Consider the following 19,378-nt stretch of genomic DNA (forward strand, 5'->3'; position numbering starts at 1 on the left):
CTTGCCCTACATAGGAAGGTCCATACAACCACAGAGAGTTTATGCAGCCTCTGCTTAAACTCTTCTGAAAATTCTCAAGGCAGACCATTCTGCTTTTTGTACAACTTTTAACTTAAAATATCCTTTCTGGAATCTGCTTCCTGGTAACTTCCAGCCTCTGCTCTCTGGAGTTACACAAAATAATCTCATTATTCTTTGCCAATGACAGCCCTTCCTTCAAGTATTTTAAGATTCTTATTACGATCCTTCTAAGTCTTTCCTTCTCCAAGCTAAACATCTTTAAGTCCTTCAGAGTCTTCATCTGGTATGGTTTCACAAGCCTCTCCCACCCCCCACCCCCCTACCCCCAACACGCCCCACCCCCTGCCTGGAGATAATCCCTTCTTTTTTACTGTACCAAGATCTGAACTGGAGAAACTATCTCTCCATGAGGTGGACAGATCTCAATTCAAACCCAGTCCCCTAGTTTCTAGCTAATCCTTGGCCAGCTCACATCTCTCTGAAAATGTCTGCATCCAGAAGGTAGTTATGACAGTAATACCTTCCAGCAAAACAAAGATTAAATAATATAACACACATGATATCCTTAGCACAGCACCTGGTCCATTTTAAGCTCAGCCATGATGGGTATTTCCATCACTACTCACAGCACAAGAATGCATTCACAGATACAATAGCCATATCACACCCCTGAGTTAGTTACAGTCAACTTGTGGCAAACTAAAACCCATAAGCCTTTATTTTCACTTGGACTACTATTTTTTTTTTAAGATTTTATTTATTTATTTGACAGAGAGAGACAGCCAGTGAGAGAGGGAACACAGGCAGGGGGAGTGGGAGAGGAAGAAGCAGCCTCCCAGCAGAGGAGCCTGATGCGGGGCTTGATCCCAGAACGCCGGATCACGCCCTGAGCTGAAGGCAGACGCTTAACAACTGAGCCACCCAGGAACCCCATCACTTCGACTACTATTAAGTCAGGTCTCTCACACTTGTGTAGAGAATTGTGTAGTTGTTTCTTTTTTCTTTTTTTTATTTATTTATTTATTTATTTATTTATTTATTTATTTATATGACAGAGAGAGAGGAAGCGAGAGAGGGAACACAAGCAGGGGGGGAGTGGGAGAGGGAGAAGCAGGCTTCCCACTGAGCAGGGAGCCCGATGTGGGGCTGATGTGGGGCTCGATTCCAGGACCCTCGGATCATGACCTGAGCGGAAGGCAGTTGACCAAGTCACCCAGGTGCCCCATAGGCTTTTTAAAAAAGAACAGATTTTGTATCATTAGCCATCAAGGAAATTCAAATCAAAACCACACTGAGATACCACCTTACGCCAGTTAGAATGGCAAAAATAGACAAGGCAAGAAACAACAATTGTTGGAGAGGATGTGGAGAAAGGGGATCCCTCCTACATTGTTGGTGGGAATGCAAGTTGGTACAGCCACTCTGGAAAACCGTGTGGAGGTCCCTTAAAAAGTTAAAAATTGAGCTACCCTATGATCCAGCCATTGCACTACTGGGTGTTTACCCCAAAGATACAGACGTAGTGAAGAGAAGGGCCATATGCACCCCAATGTTCATAGCAGCAATGTCCACAATAGCTAAATCGTGGAAGGAGCCGAGATGCCCTGCAACAGATGACTGGATTAAGAAGTTGTGGTCCATATATACAATGGAATATTACTCAGCAATCAGAAAGAATGAGTTCTCAACATTTGCTACAACATGGACGGCACTGGAGGAGATAATGCTTAGTGAAATAAGTCAAGCAGAGAAAGACAACTATCATATGATTTCTCTCATCTATGGAACATAAGAACTAGAATGATCAGTAGGGGAAGAAAGGGATAAAGAAAGGGGGGGTAATCAGAAGGGGGAATGAAACATGAGAGACTATGGACTATGAGAAACAAACTGAGGGCTACAGAGGGGAGGGGGGTGGGGGAATGGGATAGACCGGTGATGGGTAGTAAGGAGGGCACATATTGCATGGTGCACTGGGTGTTATACACAACTAATGAATCATCGAGCCTTACATCGAAAACCGGGGATGTACTGTATGGTGACTAACATAATATAATAAAAAATCATTATTAATAAAAAAAATAATAATAAAAAAATAAAAATAAATAAAAAAATAAAAAAGAACAGATTTTGTAATTTTCAGAATGGCAAGTTTGCAAAGTAGAAAATTCTGGAAGGGATTATTAAACACAAATCTTGATTCTGTCATCCAATACATTAGCAGTTGTACCTGAATTTGTGTTATAAGCAAGTTTCATAAATATGCTTTCTATGGCATAATCCAATAGGTTAATAAAAATACTGAACAAGGATGGAGTTGAAAACAGAATCCTGAAGTGACCTCTTTCCACGCTGGCACCAACAACATTCCAGGTATTGATATTCCCAGACGTTCCTGTTGAGAGATGCCCCGTTTCTGTCATAGATTTGTCTTACGGATACCTTGAATTTGATAAGCAATCCTGTTAGTCATTTTGCTTTGGTCTCAAGGAAAACCAAATCCAAATCTTCAATTCAAGTCCAAAAATTGATAAGCATTCCTGACTCCATCTGACTTTATCCTGACTATGCTCTTCCATGTTCTCTTAGCCCTGACATATTTTTTTTAAATCCTTTATCCTTTTTGAAATGTAAAGTTTTGGGCACATACAAACATGCATAGTGACGTGCTTCCCTTCAGGAATAAGGACCAGTTGTTGGCTTCTTTGGGAGTTGTCTTCACTAAAGAGAGGCACCTAGTCTTAAAGCACACCCCCTCCCAGGGTCACCTTTATCTAATGACGAATCCCCAGGTGTCATTCATGGGTCATCTTGAAAGAAGTTTCAGTGGACAGTGGGGTGGGCAATAAAACCTGCGTGGAGTAGGCCAAGGAGAGAATGTAAATTAAGGAAATAAAGACAATGACTACAAACAGTTCAACGAGATTTTGCTGGGAGGACAGCAGAGAAAGGAGCAGCAGCCTGGAGGGCGGGTGGAGGAGGTCAGAGTCGGTATTTTGTTTGCAGGGAAGCACTGTGGGCTAATAGCAATGAAAAAGCACCCATGCTGTATGAGAAAGAGGGGACAGTGGTAGGACCAAGTTCTTGAGAGAGGAGATGAGACGCTCAAGTCGAGCATTAAGAGGGAGCAGAGCTAACCATCCTCATGGTACAGCAGGTTCGTTTGTTTGCGGGAAGATGAGTGATTTCTGTTCTCAGTGGAGTGTAAGGCAAATCATTCACAAAGAACGCAGAGGCAAAGGAAGTTCAGGAGATCTAAAGAGCGGGGAGAGCTTTCTGTGCCAACAGCACTCCCTCAAATATGGTGAGCGTTCCTAGAACCTGCCAGACTTTGTGACAAGTGCAGCAAGCACCAGCCCATAAAATGATGCGGTACCAGCGGGGCGAAAGATCCTCGGCAGGCTCAGGGGAAGCGGCATGGCGACAGGAAGCCGAGTGGCCACAGTGGGCAGAGGAAGCTCACTTCCCAGGGAAAGGCTATAAAAGTACAAAGGAGATAGCCCTGGTGCTTAATGTGTTGAGCCCAACTGCAGATCTAAGAGAATGCTGGCTGTTAGGTGACGCGAGCATTTTGAATTGGGAGGAGATAAGAAGAGGAAGGGCCCAGTGATCCTGTTCTCAGCTTCATATTTTGTTTTATTAGGAAGACAATGAAATCTTGAGGTGGTGTTAAAAAAATAAATACAGGGTGGGGAGAAGCGGAGGCAGGACTGAACACCCTAGGAAATTGCATTAGTACTGGTGAGCCATGTTAGCTGCCTACTAATATTTTGGACATAACCTTGAAGAAAGACCAAACTGGTGTGGATTTTACCCTAGCTGTTTGACCGCAGGGAATGATTAAGTGGTGAGTTGGGTTTGACCATAGTTGGGATTTTCCTAAGCCAGTGGATGGAGAAAGCAGCAAGGATGCTAAGAAGTTTGCATCTCTTACTAGTTCTCTGTCCTTCCAGGGTTTCTTTTTGCTAAACATAAGCAATTATGAATAAGCAAGCCAATAAATAAGAAAATTAACGTGTGGACACACACACACACACACACACATCTCCATGTTATCTTACTTTTTTTTTACACAAAAGATAGCATAGTACATTTTTTATCACGTAACAATGCGTCTTGGAGGTCCTTCCTGAGTACATGGAGAGTTTCCTCATTCTTCTCTAGTTACATAATATTCTGTTGCATGCTTATGATGTTTATTTAGCCAGTTTTAACTTAGAGACACCTGGATTACTTTCAGTCTTTTGCTAACATAGGTAATGAAATGAATAAACATGCACAGGTATCATTTCAGGTCGATGGAACCTTACTTGTAGGATAAATATCCGGAAATGGGAATGCTGGGTTGGTCAAAGGTATATGCAGATATTGACAAATAGTCCTCCCTACAGTTTATACCCACTTACATTTACATAAACGATTAGCGTATCTATTCTCCCATGGTCTTGCAAAAGAGTGCTTTATCAAACATTTGCATTTTTGCTAATCTGATTTATATGAATTAAAACCTCAGTTTAGTTTTAATTTGTATACCTCAAACTGAGCGTCCCCTAACTTTAAGAGTCCTGTGTATTCTGTGAATGGTCTCTTCATATGTTTTGCTCATTTTTTATCGGGGTAGTCTTTTTCTTATCCATTTGTAAGGTCTCTTTATACATTTAGGAATTAGACCTTTGTGTACACTGAGTTGATTTTTCCCCCAGTTGGCTGTTTGTCTTTTGACTTGATTTGTGTGATATTTGTCTGTCTTTGCCAGGCAGGCAGAAGGCATTCAATTGCTTGTTTTGTACTTAATCAGTCTTTTCTTTAATGGCTTCTAAATTTTGACTCAAGGTTAAAAATATATCCCCACTTTAAGATAATGAAAGAATTCTTTGTGTATTTTTTTAATCGAGATAGACTTGATACATAACACTGTTAGTTTCAGATGTGTAACAATGATTGGATATTTGTATATAGCATGAAATGACCTCAAATCTAGTTAACATCTGTTACCATATGCAGTTACAAATTTTCTTTTTCTTGTGATGAGGATTTTCAAGATCCACTCTCTTAGCAACTTTCAAATATACAATACAGTATGAAAGAATTCTTGATAGTGTCCATTTTTACTTTTAATTTTTGATCCATTTGATCCATTTGAAATTTAGTTGGTATGTGGTGCGGGTTATGGAACTCATCTGTCTATCCATGAGCATCGTTTTAATTACTAACAGTTGCTCCCCTTCATTGATGTTCTTTTTCTAGCTTCTCTAGCTATTCTTTTTTTTATTTTTTTTTTTAAGATTTTATTTATTTATTTGACAGAGAGAGAGCAAGAGAGGGAACACAAGCAGGGGGAGTGGGAGAGGAAGAAGCAGGCTTCCAGTGGAGGAGCCTGATGTGGGGCTCGATCCCAGAACGCCGGGATCACGCCTTGAGCCGAAGGCAGACACTTAACAACTGAGCCACCCAGGCACCCCTCTAGCTATTCTTAATTTCAACTAAACAGATATATATTTTTTTAAAGATTTTTTGTTTTTAATTTTATTTGACAGAGATAGAGACAGCCAGCGAGAGAGGGAACACAAGCAGGGGGAGTTGGAGAGGAAGAAGCAGGCTCCTAGCAGAGGAGCCTGATGTGGGACTCGATCCCAGAACGCTGGGATCACGCCCTGAGCCGAAGGCAGACGCTTAACCGCTGTGCCACCCAGGCGCCCCTAAACAGATATATTTAGAAGGTTGAGTTTTCTTATCCAAGAATCTTTGAAATCTCAGGCAGGCTCCACGCAGAGCACAGAGCCCATCGCCGGCTTGATCGTACCACCCCAAGATCATGACCTGAGCTGAAATCCAGAGTTGGATGCTTAACCGACTGAGTCACCCAGGTGCCCCATTAACTTTCTTGGTAAATTTATTCCTAATTATGCAAAGGAATGAGATAATGATGAACCATGCATAATCTACTGGATTAGGAGGAAAACAAAGGAATAGGTAAAATAATAAATAGCAAAATTTTGGTAAGGTCAATGAATCAGATGAATTGATAGGTTGAGGAATGATTAGGAATGGGAATACAAGCAGAATGAATGAGTGGAAAGGATATCCCACTGGGAAATCTGACAACTCAACTTTTTTTTAAAGATTTTATTTTTTTTTTTTTTAAGATTTTATTTATTTATTTGACAGAGAGAGAGGCAGCCAGTGAGAGAAGGGATACAAGCAGCGGGAGTGGGAGAGGAAGAGGCAGGCTCCCAGCAGAGGAGCCTGACGTGGGACTCAATCCCAGGACTCCGGGATCACGCCCTGGGCCGAAGGCAGACGCCCAACGACTAAGCCACCCAGGCGCCCCTTAAGATTTTATTTTTAAGTAATCTCTACACACAGTGTGGGGCTCGAACCCACAACCTCAAGATCAAGAGTCACCAGCTCCATCAACTGAGCCAACCAGGCACCCCGACAACTCAACTTTCTTGACTCATGTTCTCTTTAGAGTCTCTAGCCATGAGCTTAACTTATGTTTTCTTTCAATTTTAAAAATCTGCTTTCCTATAGTCCACTTCTTCTGTCTAACTGTGCTCAGTTTCTCTTCTTTGGTTAACAGGAATCCCCAGGAGATACGGTATGTAAGTCCCACGTAAGCACTGACCAAATGAAGCTGGTATACTTGTACTAATCTCAGACAAAACAGACTTGGAGGTGAGATGAAGAGGACATAGTGAGAAAAGGGTCCATTCAGGAGGCAGCATTACAGTTCTAAATGTGTAGTCTAATACCACAGTCTCCAAATACATAAAGTAGAGATGATAGAACTAAAAGGAGAAATAGACAAATCCCTATCTCAGTGACAGATTTAAACATACCTCTGTAGGAAGCTGCGAGAACAAGCAGACGAGAAAATTCTAGAGGGAGTTATAGACTTGAACAACATAATTAATTAGCTGGACCTAACTGACATTTAGAAAACAGTGTACCCCAAACTGCAGAACATACCCTCCTTTCAAGTGTTCATGGGACATTTACAAAAATTGACTGTACAATTGGCCAAAAAGCAAGTCGCAACAGAACTTAAATCCATGCATACAATGCATGTTTTCTGACCACAGTGGTGGTTAAAGGAGTGTGTCCACATTGTAAAACTCCAGCCAGCTGCACACTTTTGATGTCTGGCTCTTCTATTAAATACATTTTCTTTTTAATATGACATACATTCCCACAGCCTGTCACAAGTTCCCTCCCGCCAAGTATTAAAATACCTACGCTATTTTACATACCTCCTTGTGTTTATTACTCACACATATATATGTCTGTAAATCCACACGTTCTACGTGGCATGTACTTTACATGTTACCCTAATAAAGTTCCACAACTATCCAAAGAGATGTCTTTTTTTTTTTTTTTTTAAGATTTTATTTATTTATTTGACACAGAGAGACAGCCAGCGAGAGAGGGAACACAAGCAGGGGGAGTGGGAGAGGAAGAAGCAGGCGCCTAGCAGAGGAGCCCGATGTGGGGCTTGATCCCAGAACGCTGGGATCACACCCTGAGCCGAAGGCAGTCGCTTAACGACTGAGCCACCCAGGCGCCCCCAAAGAGATGTCTTCTAACCCCCATTTTACAGATAAAGAAACCCAGAGTTGGAACAGCTAAAAAGTAACTGGCGGTGACCACTACGTAGCCTTTGCTTGTTACATAATAACATGCTACCCTTCACAAGTATTATTCCCAACTCTCTCCCCTTGCAATTTTCCCCCTGAGAATTACTAAATATCTCAACAAAAATTCCACATCTGTAGAAGTCACCCCTCTAAGCCGGGCTCTGGTGGAGTTGTTGGCCACACAAAAATGAAATCAACAAAGCTGAAGAGCCATGAAAGTTACAACACAGCACGCTCAGTGCGTTAGCCCCTGTTCTCCTGGTCTTCGAGTCCTTCGTGGAATCCAGTTATATAATATTATCTGGTTATTTTTCTCCCTTTTTCTTCAGTTTAAAAGCCTTCTGGATGAGGACAGCAAGTGTCCCGCCAAATACATTCTTCTAATTCTTGTGAAATTCACAGTAATAACAAAAGAGCCTGGAAGCTTCCCAAACAGGAGAAATGGTGAGCAAATGCCAGGGTCAGGAGGGAGTCAAGTCTACTTAGGCCACTAAAGAAAGCAGCCTGGTGGTGGCAGGCGCGGAAGGAGAAGTTTGGAAAGGCGGGGTGACGCCACATTCAGGCTACAGATTGCTTAAAACGCCGGGCCAAGACATGTGTCTGAGCCACTAGGCAACAAGGACGTATTATAAATTATCAACTCTGACTGATAAGATAAAAATGTTATTTTTAATTTTTTTAAAAGATTTTATTTATTTATGTGACAGAGAGACAGCCAGCGAGAGAGGGAACACAGCCGGGGAGTGGGAGAGGAAGAAGCAGGCTCCCAGCGGAGGAGCCTGATGTGGGGCTCGATCCCATAACGCCGGGAGCCGAAGGCAGACGCTTAACCACTGCGCTACCCAGGCGCCCCTTTAATTTTTTTTTTTTTTTAAGATTTTTAAGTTATCTCTGCACCCGATGTGGGGCCCAAACTCACAAACCCCGAGATCAAGAGCCACATGCTCCACCAACTGAGCCAGCCGGGCGCCCCAAGAAATCAATTCTCTCTCTTTTTTTTTTAAGTAAGCTCTATGCCCAACGTTGGTCTTAACTCACCACCCTGAGATCAGGAGTTGCATGCTCTGCGATTGGGCCAGCCAGGCGCCCAAAAATATTACTTTGATTGCTCAGGCAGTGATGTTGCAAAAAGGCTGAAATTAGAAGATTCTGAAAGTCAACGCAGGCTGGTGAGGCTCAACATTACCTCCTGAGAATTCATGCTCCTTTGGGGCACCGCGGGTCAGGGAATGCCAGCAGGGGGACTGCCAGTGGTTGCTGCCTTCGAGGAGCTCAAATCACCTGGGAGGGCTTAACGACAAAAATGTTGCATGGGGGGTTTGACATGGGTATATGGGCAACACAACCTGCTGCAAAGTCTGGTGAGAAAGAAGAGCACGATGCAGTCTGGAAAGAAAGGCAGAGAAGGCGAGGGGACGGAGAGCTGGTAGACTAGCTCCCCAGCCTCCCCTGCCTCAATAGCTATGAGGAAAGGGAAGAACTTACAGGGCAAAGCAATGGGTTGGAACAGCCTATCAAGATTATGAACCAAACAGTTAAGGAGGGAGAAAGAGGAATGTTCTCTTAACAACGACCGGTCGGGTGGGTAGCAGGCCAGCTCAGTTTACCTCCGGGACCCCCTGACCTCATCGGCTAAACAGAAAAAAGCAAATCATGTAGGATGAAAGCTAAAAACCTAGTTTATGGTGATAGAAGATAGAAAAGATTAAGGATGAGGGCGGCTGGGTGGCTCAGTTGGTTCAGTGGCTGCCTTCGGCTCAGGTCATAAACCTGGGGTCCTGGGATCGAGCCCTACACAGGGCTCCCTGCTCAGCGGGGAGTCTGCTTCTCCCTCTTCCTCTGCCCCTCCTCCCAGCTTGTTCTCTCTCTCTCAAATAAATAAATAAAATCTTAAAAAAAAAAAAAGAAGAAGAAAAGATTAAGGATGGAACTGAGTGGAAGGGGGCCCCAGAAAAACTCTGGGGATTTCAGTGTTCTAGATCTTATCAGGATGGTTGTTACAAGGGAGCATACAATTGACAAAACTAAACGGACTGAACACTTAACTGTGCATTTTATTGTAGGGAAAGTATGCGAAAGAAAGAGAGAAAGGAAGGAAGAAAGAAAGAAAAAAAAGAAATGCTATAATTAAATTATAATACTTGAAGAGGGGGAAAAAAAGACTAGAACAGTTAAGATGCAAACAAAGATGGAAATTAGACCCCGGGAAAAACTTCCAACCAGTCTGAGAACAAAAGGGATGTGGGTATTTGAGGAAAGAAGAACAGACACCTACCATTTGCCAAACCTTGACCTAGACTCCCATATTTCAATCTATCTACAGACCCAGCACTACCCAGCTAAGTTCGGACGGTAATGTGTTGTGGTTTATCCAGGGAGAGGATGGGAGAGCCGTGACAGAGAAGCTGGAGTGCCCAGGCAGGCAGATGTCATGATGGTGCAGGGCGGGCTGTGACATGAAAGATGTAGGAGGGGCCTGGGTCCTCTGGTCCAGGAGGCAGAAGGGCAGAGAAAGGCAAGGAATGCAGGATATGTCTGAAAGGATTTCTCCAGAAACTTGAAAATTCAGAAAATTGGGTCCATCTGTAACCCAACTTTCTCTTCCACAAATAAAGGAATAAAATTTTATTTATTAAAGATTTTATTTGTAAGTAATCTCTACACCCAGCGTGGGGCTTGAATTTACAACCCTGAGATCAAGAGCTGCGTCCTCTGCAGACTGAGCCAGCCGGGCACCTCAAGGAATAAAAGCTTCAAATACCAAACTTAAGAATTCTGACGCGAAAATATGTAAAAGGTCTGGAAAGATACGCATCGTGCCCCACACTCGAGGGAAGTTACATACCTGCTGTGTAGTGCTGAATTTTGTCAGCAAGCACATGCTTTTTCATTTTCTTTACCAATTTAATTTTGTTCAATCCAGTGTTGGATCAAAGAACAGTGTTGATAAAAACTGGGCCCTGTCTTTGGTGGCGCAGGAGGCATCCTCACACCTGCAATCCTTGTTTAACCCACCTGTGGGCATGAAGAGTGACACCTGTCGCTCACTGCTGAGCACTGCCCTTCCATTTCCTCAAGCCAGTGACAGAGTCTCAAGGAGGTGAGGCTGGGGCTGGGGACCTGAAGGTCTGGGCCAAGGGGAGGCAAACCACGTCTATAAAGGACTAGATAGTAAAAATGTTACGATTCGAAGGACATAGAGTCCCTGTCACGCTATTCTGCCATTTTTGCACAAAAGCAGCCACAGACACTATGTAAAGGAACAGTCATAGCAGCCAGGCTAAGTGAAGCCTGTCACTACTACCCAGGTCCCACCCCCAAGATTCCAAATCTGGGACAGGGGCCAAACATTTTTTTATTTGTTTGTTTTTAGGTACCAGAGGATTCCCATGTGTATCCTGGGCTGAACACAATTGTTCTAGGGGCGCCTGGGTGGCTCAGTCAGTTAAGCATCTGCCTTTGGCTCAGGTCATGATCACGGGGTCCTGGGATCCAGCCCCGCATCGGGCTCTCTGCTCATTGGGGAGTCTGCTTCTCCCTCCCTCTCAAATAAATAAATAAAATCTTTAAACACACACACAATTGTTCTAGGAGAATATCATACTCTCAGGAAGCCGCTGGAGTTCGGGGGGTGGGAGTGGAGGGTGCAAGGTAGGGGCCAGATGAACGGAGGACTCAGGGCTGAACTGAAGTCTAGGTTAAGATTGGGACTATCTGCAGTCCACCTGACAAATTAAGTGCTTCCAATATTTTGATTAAATGCTCTTTATTTGATACTTGTGCGTGCACAGCACAGTAAGGAGCTGTCCAACCTGAGGAGTGAGCCCCTTCATCACTCTCAGCTTAGGTGGCGATGGGGGCGAGGGAGAAGGGGCCAGCAGGAAGCCACCCTAACCTTCTTTCTGGGACCATTCTCTATAGGCTCCTGCGAAGTTGCGAGCCCTGTGGAGACAAAGGGGGTGAGGAAGGAGAGGCCCGGGAGGCAGTCCCCAGTCCCTCCCCAGCTAGGGCTCCGCACCCTCCCCATACCCTGTGTATCCAAGGCCTTGGGCCAGCTGCGTGGCCTGCAAGCCCCGTCTGCCCATCTGACAGAAGAAAATGAGGTTCTCATCTTGCAGCTTCGGCTTCTCGGCGGAGTACAGAGCCTGGAAAGCAGCGGGCTCCATCTGCAGGGCACTCTCCAGCTCCGACACTGGGAGGAGTCGAGGGGAAATCTCAGGTTCAGACCGGGCCTGGAAGGACTGGGTCCCGGCCCCGACACATCTCCAGAGGGCCCCAAAACAACATACGGTGACCACTACCCCTCCCCTCCAACCTCAAGCTCCAGACAGGCCCACCTGCGCAGGAGGGCACCCCAACAGGTGAACCGGAGCCACTCCCCCAGCAGGGAGGAGCGGCGCGCGGGTACCCAGCCTGGGGGAGGTCAAGCGTAGAAAAGCGGGTCCGCCCCTTCCTCGCCGCCTGTTATCCGCTCGAACTGGAAGGACCAGTTCCGCTGCCAGGATCCGCCTCCCACCAGCCCTTCTCCAGCAAGCTGGAGTGGGGGTGGGGCTTAGAGGAATACAGGACCCCGGGGACCGTGCCTTCCCCACGCCGCCCTATGAGCCCCTCCTGGACGGCCTCTAGGCCACCCGTACGGGCGTCCTCTCTGTCCCATACCCGGGATATTGAGCGCCCCCGGGATGGTCCCCGCCGCCGCCTCCTCCCGAGATCTCACATCGATGAGCCGGGCCTGGCCGGAGGCCAGCAGCGAACGCAGTTCGGGGAGCGAGACCGTGGGCGCTGAGAAAGGAGGCAAGAGAGCCTTGAGCGGAGAGGGTTGCCCGGCACCTTAGCGCGGCGCCCCTCCACCTGGCAGCGTCCCAGCCCGGGAGCGGGGGCGTGCGGACCTCCGAGCCACGCCTCTCCGCTACACCTCCTCCCGGGGGCTCCACGCGCTCCCGGAGGGGGGGGGTCGCAGGTAGGACGGGACGAGGTCCCTGGTCTCTCTCGGCAGGTACCTCCAGCCATGGTGCGCGCCGCCACGGCGAGCCACAGGAATGCTGCCCCGGGCCGCCCCCTCGGTGCCTGCAGCATCTCCCCCGCCCTCCCGCATCTAGAACCGGAACCGGAAGCGAAGGCACCGCCTCCCGCACCGCCCCCGCAGCACCTGTTCGCGGACACCAGCTCGCTAGGGAAATCTTGCGATTGCCCAGCGCGGCGGCGGGCGGGGGGAACGACACACTGGTCTGGCCCAGGCGCTGGGACTCAGGTTAAGGAACACGGGAGCAGCACCCCACCCTAACCGCGGCCCAACCCTTACTGGGCAAAGTGCAATGCACCTCCCTCCCTTCCGCCCCAGGGCCCACAAAAGGAGGAAAACCAGGTGACAACAGTGGCTCTGGACGTTTTATCTTAAAAAAAAAAAAAAGAAAGAAAAGGAAAAGAGAAAAAAAGAAAAGGAAAAACCATCCCCACAAGGGGAAGGCCCCACGTGGGCCCCTGTCTGTTGTTCTCCCTGGCTCCAGAGACTTCTGCATAGGCCTTAGCTGCTTGCTGGTCGGTCTCCTCTTCCTGGGGCAGCAGCCACTGCGAAGCAGCCTGTTCCCCAGAGTCCTCGAGTGCACATCTGTCTGAGTCGAGCTCCGGGGTAAGAAGACCCAGTGAAGTGCCAGAGTCCTGGGGCAAGCCAGAGCATCGCTGGTCAGCAGCCCCTCTGCTGGCACTCTGAGCAAGCCCAGGGCAAGCCCCCTCGTCGTGTGTGTCCGGTATCCAGCACGGAGACAGCACATGCATCTGCAAGGGCACATGGGCCCGGGGGGCTGTGCGGTGGGGCCAGGCAAGGCTGTCAGTGTGTGCCCACATGTGTTTCACACCACTGCAGGCGGCCCCATGACAGGGCCTCGGTTCAAAGCCACGCCTTCTCAACTCCCCCTGGTCCCCCGCCAGAAGCGGGCAGTGAAGGAAAGGGGCACGGGGTTAGCCGGTTGCTCCTGGGCTACGTGCAGTTCTCGGAGAGGGGTGGTCGGGGCCCGAAGCTTCCAAGTCCCCGCAGTTAATTGCTGTCGTTCTTGATGACGACCTCTACCCCGTGGTGCCGCAGCTGAGCTCGGAGCAGCAGATTCTTGTTTTTAAGATCTTCCACCTGACACGGAAAGGAGGCCACGGAGAGAGTGAGCAGAAAAGCCGGCACAGCCGCATCCCCAAACGTGCTCAGACATCCGCTAGTGGGGGCAGAAAGATGAAGCCCTCTCTGCGGAAACCAGAGGCAGGCGTCCCACAGGGGCTCGCGGGCTGTGGGGTGGAGGAGGGCTGAACTGAGGAGGGGTCTGACCTGCTGTCGAAGCACATCATTGTCCAGCTGCAGCTGGTCAAGGCCCTGCAGTTCTTCAGACAAGCGGTGGTTACTCTGTCGAAGCTCCTGAATGTAATCACAGGCTTTGGACAGAATTCCACCTTTACTCTGCAAGAAAAGGCCAACGAAATGAGGACTAAAGTATGTGACACCTGGCTTGCCTTCCCAAAGCACACTCACACTTTGGACCTCATTTTTCCCCTAAGGAGAGTGGTAGAACATTTCACAGGGATACAGGAACCTTGGAGAAAGATAAGCAAAGATTACTGCCGTGTGTGCCCTCACTACCATTTCTGGAAACGATACCAGGAGACAGAATTCAGGCACCCTGCCCACTACCAGGGTCTTTCCGTGACCTGGCCAGACTTGGTGCTCTCCATGGAGCAGTCTGGGATGATCTTGGACAGCTGCACAATCCAGTTGTTAATCTTGTCTCGGCGGCGGCGTTCAACTGTGGGGCAACGGGGAGGACAAGGTGACTCCGTGAGAACTCACCACAGGCCCTGCAGGGCTCCCTAAGCTCTCCCGCTCAGACACCACGGCTGGCCCCAATCCCACCAGACAGTACTTACCTTCATTATGCTGAGCCCTGCGTTTCTCATCCCGAGTCGTCCTGGGAGCTTCTGACTTCCTGACAACAGAGCCCAGGGCGGCCAGAGTTAAGGGAAGGACTGAACATAAGATTGGAGGCTGGCGTGAGGAATGACACAGGGGGTGGCAGGGATCAAGACCACCGTGGCAGCCAAGAAGAACCGGGGGTTACTCACGGGGAATAAGGATGAGTCCTGGGGGCGATGGAGCGCTGGCTTCCTCCTTGCAACACTTCTTGTGGTGACATCATCACAAAGAATTGTCCTGTGAAGATGCAGGGCAGGTTGTGTCAGGACATGGGACTCAGGAGCCTCACCAAGCTCTGGGGTCAAGGTCCTAGGAGCCTCCTCTAAAAAGGAGCATACTTCCTCCTGCTGAAGGGCAGCCCCGGACTCACTGCCTGGCCAGGTCTCGGTGAGCGTTAAGGGGCCATGGGAAAGGCCCACCGCCCCCAGCCATGTCCCACAGCCTGTCCTAGCCCCTCGAGCCGGCACCCTCACAGAGCTCACCAGTGCCGGGAGGGGTCGCCTGCCCCAGCAGCGCCTCCGAGCCTTGGGTAGTGACAACAGCTGCTGTACTGCCTGATGTAGTGCCCCCTGCGCCATCTCCCACTGCAGTGCTGGGGAAGTAAGTATAGTGCGTCTCGGCGGCTGTCCCCTCTGTGTCAACTGCATCGTCACTGGTGAATGCACCCTGGATCACCGCCTGGGAAGGAGAACAACAGAACGGAGTCCAGGGACAGTCAAAGACATCTCACTGAGCTACTGTGCAGCTTCTACCCCCGGTGGGAAGGAGGGAGAAACATCCAGAAAGGGAAAACCTAGTACCTTGGGACAACGCAGCCTCAGATGCCTCGCCACCCCTAACCCCACCCCCATCTCATGGGTCCGGCTGGCTTCATCTTACTCCTCGGAGCTCCAGTCCCCTCCCCAGCCTAGGCCCTGGTACCTGGGTCATGGACTGAGTGGCAGGATAGCCACTGATGGCGCCAGTCCCCTCAGTCTGGCCGTCCAGCTGCCCCTCAGACACCTGGATCACCCTGTACATCACCTAGAAGCAGGAGGCAGGGGAGAGGTGGGCAGAGAATACAAGAGTCAAGGCTGGGGACCCAAGGATTCTTATAAAGCCTCTCTCAGACAGAGCCCCGAAACAAGAGTGCTTCAGAGACAAAGCTTCAGCCAGTCCCCCTTCTGTCCCCAGGGGTTTCAGCCTAGCCCTCACCCCACACCAACCTCTACTCCAAACCTCCTCCTCCCAGACCCCCCCCCCAGCCTCCCACCCCTGCGGGAATCCACATCTTCACCGCCTCCTCCAAGCCAGGTCTCCCCTTGACAGGCTCATTACCTCCCTCAACCCCAACCCAACCCCAGGTAGCACCTGCCGGCACCTGGCCCCCTCCCTTACCTGGCCCCCATTCTCAGTTCGGAAGACGTACTTGACGTTGGGGTCAGGGAAGGTGGCAGCTGACTGGATGCTGGCAATAGCCACGCTGGTGGGGTCCTCCCCCGTTGCCACTGCACCTGAATTAAAAGAGCAAAGGACAAGTCTGCGCCTTACTGCCTTTCTCCCTCTGTTCCACCTGCGTGTCATTCAGAAGGACCAGGGTGCACAGGAGACATGCCCATGGGGGAGGGGGAGAGGCCAGGCTGGGCCCTGGGTCTCAGGTCTGTTTCTACCACTCACCCTCCTGAATCTGCACTGTCCCCTCTTCAGCTTCAGCTGTTTTCTGCTGCCTGTTTGCGATGGGACGAAAGAAAAAGGGAAGGGAATAAAAAGCTCACTGACCCATGTGGCTTCCAAACTCAACGGCATCCCCAACAGACGTTGGGTTAGGTTAGAATAACAACAGCTAGTATTTACTGAGTGTTTACTGCGTGCGTAGCACTGAGCTAAGCACTTCACACGCGTTATCATTTAATACTAAGAACAGCACGACAGGGTAAGTAGCACTACTTGCATATTGTAGATGAGAAACTGGATCACGCAGCTGGTAAGTGATGGAGCTGAAACCAGAATCTAGGTCTGTCCGACTCCAGAGCCAGTGCTCTTAGCCACTGCGCATTCTCCCAGGCCTCCCATCTCCCACCCCAGACCCTACCTCTTCTGCACTCACCCCTTCATCTCTCTGTAAGGGGGCACATCCGAGGAGCTGGTCCTCCTTTGGAAGTCTTCGTATCTCCTGCCTCACAGGCCTGAGTGCTAAGTCCTGATAGAAATCAGGGAGTTTGCCGTGAGTCCAGGAAACTGAACGGCCTCTCTGTTTCAAGAAGCTAGGCTCCATGAAGACTCAGCCAAGAACAAAATCCAATCAGTCTACAGAGGACAATCCGTTTCCTCCATTCTGATGCTGAGAAGTGAGCTACAGTGGTTGAAAAAGTAACTCTACAGTGCTCCTTGGCCCTCCATTATCGCTCCAAGTCATGGTGGAGGGGGATGATTATACTTAAAGACTGAGAAACAATATCTTTCTGGATGGATCATGACTGAAGTTATCACGAAGGGCCACGACTTCGGGGTTAGGAAGGTCATGTTTAGACCACCACTATCAAAAACACAGGGCCGTTGGACGCTGGTGCTTCTTCCAGCTTCTCAGCCACATAACGTACCAAAAAATTTCTGTTCTCAAATCTAGGAAGGGGAAACCTCCCTGAACCATTAAGAACATACTTGGCCCTTGGGCCTCATTCTACTTGGCCCCTTGGGCTCCTGCTTTGGGGTGTCCAAATTTATGTCATTTGTTAAAGACCCCGAAGTCCAAGTGTATCATTTTCAAGCCTCTTCTATTTTCTTCACCAAGCCTTCCTGTAGAACAACACAGTTGCTAAAATGTTGCCATGACAACTCCAAATCAACTGAACCTCAGCAAGAAGGGAAAAAACTCCAGGCTCAAGGTTCGGAAGGAGAGACAATGGAAAAGAAACTCATTTGCAAGGTGCCCGCCTTGGGACCCTGACACCCAGCCAGAGGGCAGGAAAAACAAAGAGCTGAGAAGACAAATGTCTCCAGAAGGATACAGTTCCATGTACAAAGCAACAAAATTCTCCCCCACACGAACGGGTAAGATTTTGGCCAAGTCTCTACCCCTAAGGTCCCCAAACCTTTCCTATCTAAGGAAAACCTTCAGCGGATGAGCCTTGGAAAGTCCGCATTGAAGGAAACTGTTGACCAAAAAACCCCACCAAAACCCAAAACAAACAACAACAACAACAACAAAAAAGAACTGAAAGTGAAACTGTCCGGAGGAAGTAGCGCCGCAAGAAGATCCCAGTCCCTAAGGGGAAGTAGCACCAGCGTTTCGGTACCACCTACCTGTCCATCCTCAAACCTACGGAGGAAGTGCCCTCCGAGGCTTCTGCGCTGACTGCAGGAGGAGGCGATGGAAGAGACGGCAGGGCACAGGAGGCGTCTCTATCGCCCACAGCTGTCAGCCAGGGGCAGCCTCTGAGGACACCCAGCAACCGGGTCAGGCTGCTTATTCAAATCTTAGTTGGACATCCGGAAGCATTTCCTGAGCATTAGGGGATGCGACACGGAAACGCGGACAGGATGTTGTGGCGTGCACGCTCGGGCCAGGAGGGCCCAGCAAGAGCCCCTGCTAAGTCTGGACACAAAGGGGAAAATCACCAAGTCCCGAAAGAAGTCCGGCGCCCCGACCTTGCCCGAGAAGGCGGCGTCACCCCGCAGGGCCCGCAGCCAGGAGGCGCGAGCCCGCGAGCCCGCGAGCCCGGGAGCCCGGGCGGCCGCCGCGCTCGCCCCGCGGCCCGGCGCTGCGCCGGGCGGCCAGGAAAGGGCGCGGGGCTCGGCGGGCCCGCGGTCCCGGCCCGCGGCTGGCAGCGCAGGAGGGCGGGGACGCGCGCGCTCGGGGGCGGGGAGTGCGCTCTGCCCACAAAGGGGGGCGGGAGAGAAAGAAGCGGGCACGGCCCCCTCCCTCAAAACAAAGGCTTCCTCCCCGGGAGGTCCGCCACCTGAAAACGGAAACAAAATCCAGGCTGCCCTGCCTGCCGGCCCACCCAGACTCCAGACTCCCGACTCGCGTCCGGTCCCGAACTCACCGGCCGAGGCCGCCTCAGCCGCCGATCTCCCCTGACCGTGTTCTCCCTCTCCGGACTCGGAGAGTTCCATGGACAGCTGCTCATGCGCACTCCCGGCCTGCGGCCATGTTGGTGAGGGGCGGAAGTGTCTCTCTCGACCCGCCCAGCCTCCTCAGCCGCTGAGCCGCCCCACTTCCGGTCGTTCTCACTTGATGAGGCTGAAAGATCCGGATGGGTGGGGATGTTGCCTGGGCGGAGAAGAAGGAACTACCTGGGACCCGCGGAGAATGACATTGAAGTCTTTGTGGCTTTCGGCACGAACGGGAGAAAGACAACTAATGTGTGCTACCATCTTTCCGCTGGACAAGGCGTTTTTAGTGGTGGAAGGGAGCGAAGCTGACTTAGATCAAGGGAAGGAAGTCGGACGGAGACGCCATCTTTAACAAGGGCTACTTGGGAGGCCATCTTGGATCAGGACACTCTTTTGGTGTCCACTGGAGAGGGGGACGGTTCTGGACATACTCTTCTGTATTAGCGTCAGCAGTTACCCACCCAAAGATCTCCCAGGGCTTCCAGTTTTTGTGAGGCTTTCAGTTGCTGTGAGAAGGATGCTGATTCCCATTCTTCCCAGTTAAGACCTACCCTTAATGGATCTAAAGCAGTGTGGTGTGATGAGAAGAGTTTAGCCTCCGCAGCCAGACGAACTCGGATCTCAAACCTACCGCTCTCCCTTCTTACCTCTGAGATCTTTGGCAAGCCTTTGG

The 19,378-nt window shown here is 49.6% G+C and overlaps 2 protein-coding genes across 8 annotated transcripts; both read right to left on the reverse strand.

Moving 5' to 3' along the window:
- Positions 1-11,407: 11,407 nt before the first annotated feature.
- Positions 11,408-12,763, reverse strand: TSTD1 (thiosulfate sulfurtransferase like domain containing 1). Its single transcript, XM_045783994.2, has 4 exons — positions 12,659-12,763; positions 12,318-12,440; positions 11,688-11,850; positions 11,408-11,600 (listed from the first exon to the last, which is right to left on the reverse strand). Exons 1-4 carry the CDS (start codon positions 12,732-12,734, stop codon positions 11,549-11,551), a joined length of 414 nt encoding a protein of 137 aa, XP_045639950.1. The 5' UTR covers positions 12,735-12,763; the 3' UTR covers positions 11,408-11,548.
- A 269-nt stretch (positions 12,764-13,032) lies between these two features.
- Positions 13,033-18,778, reverse strand: USF1 (upstream transcription factor 1). 7 transcript variants are annotated; one of them, XM_045783989.2, is made up of 12 exons: positions 18,636-18,778; positions 17,893-18,184; positions 16,697-16,789; positions 16,267-16,316; positions 15,988-16,103; positions 15,532-15,633; positions 15,093-15,288; positions 14,760-14,847; positions 14,565-14,623; positions 14,349-14,443; positions 13,972-14,100; positions 13,033-13,782 (listed from the first exon to the last, which is right to left on the reverse strand). In XM_045783989.2, the coding sequence occupies exons 3-12, from the start codon at positions 16,702-16,704 to the stop codon at positions 13,693-13,695; spliced, it is 933 nt and encodes a 310-aa protein (XP_045639945.1). In that variant the 5' UTR covers positions 16,705-16,789; positions 17,893-18,184; positions 18,636-18,778; the 3' UTR covers positions 13,033-13,692. The 7 variants fall into 7 exon arrangements, with proteins under 7 accessions (XP_045639945.1, XP_045639947.1, XP_045639948.1 ...); XM_045783991.2 differs by having other exon boundaries at positions 17,893-18,091; positions 18,636-18,766; XM_045783992.2 differs by lacking the exon at positions 17,893-18,184 and having other exon boundaries at positions 18,636-18,777.
- Positions 18,779-19,378: the final 600 nt, after the last annotated feature.

This window comes from Ursus americanus, chromosome 2 (genome assembly GCF_024610735.1).
Source record: "Ursus americanus isolate L20-20 chromosome 2, mUrsAme1.1.p, whole genome shotgun sequence".
Classification (NCBI taxonomy): domain Eukaryota; kingdom Metazoa; phylum Chordata; class Mammalia; order Carnivora; family Ursidae; genus Ursus; species Ursus americanus.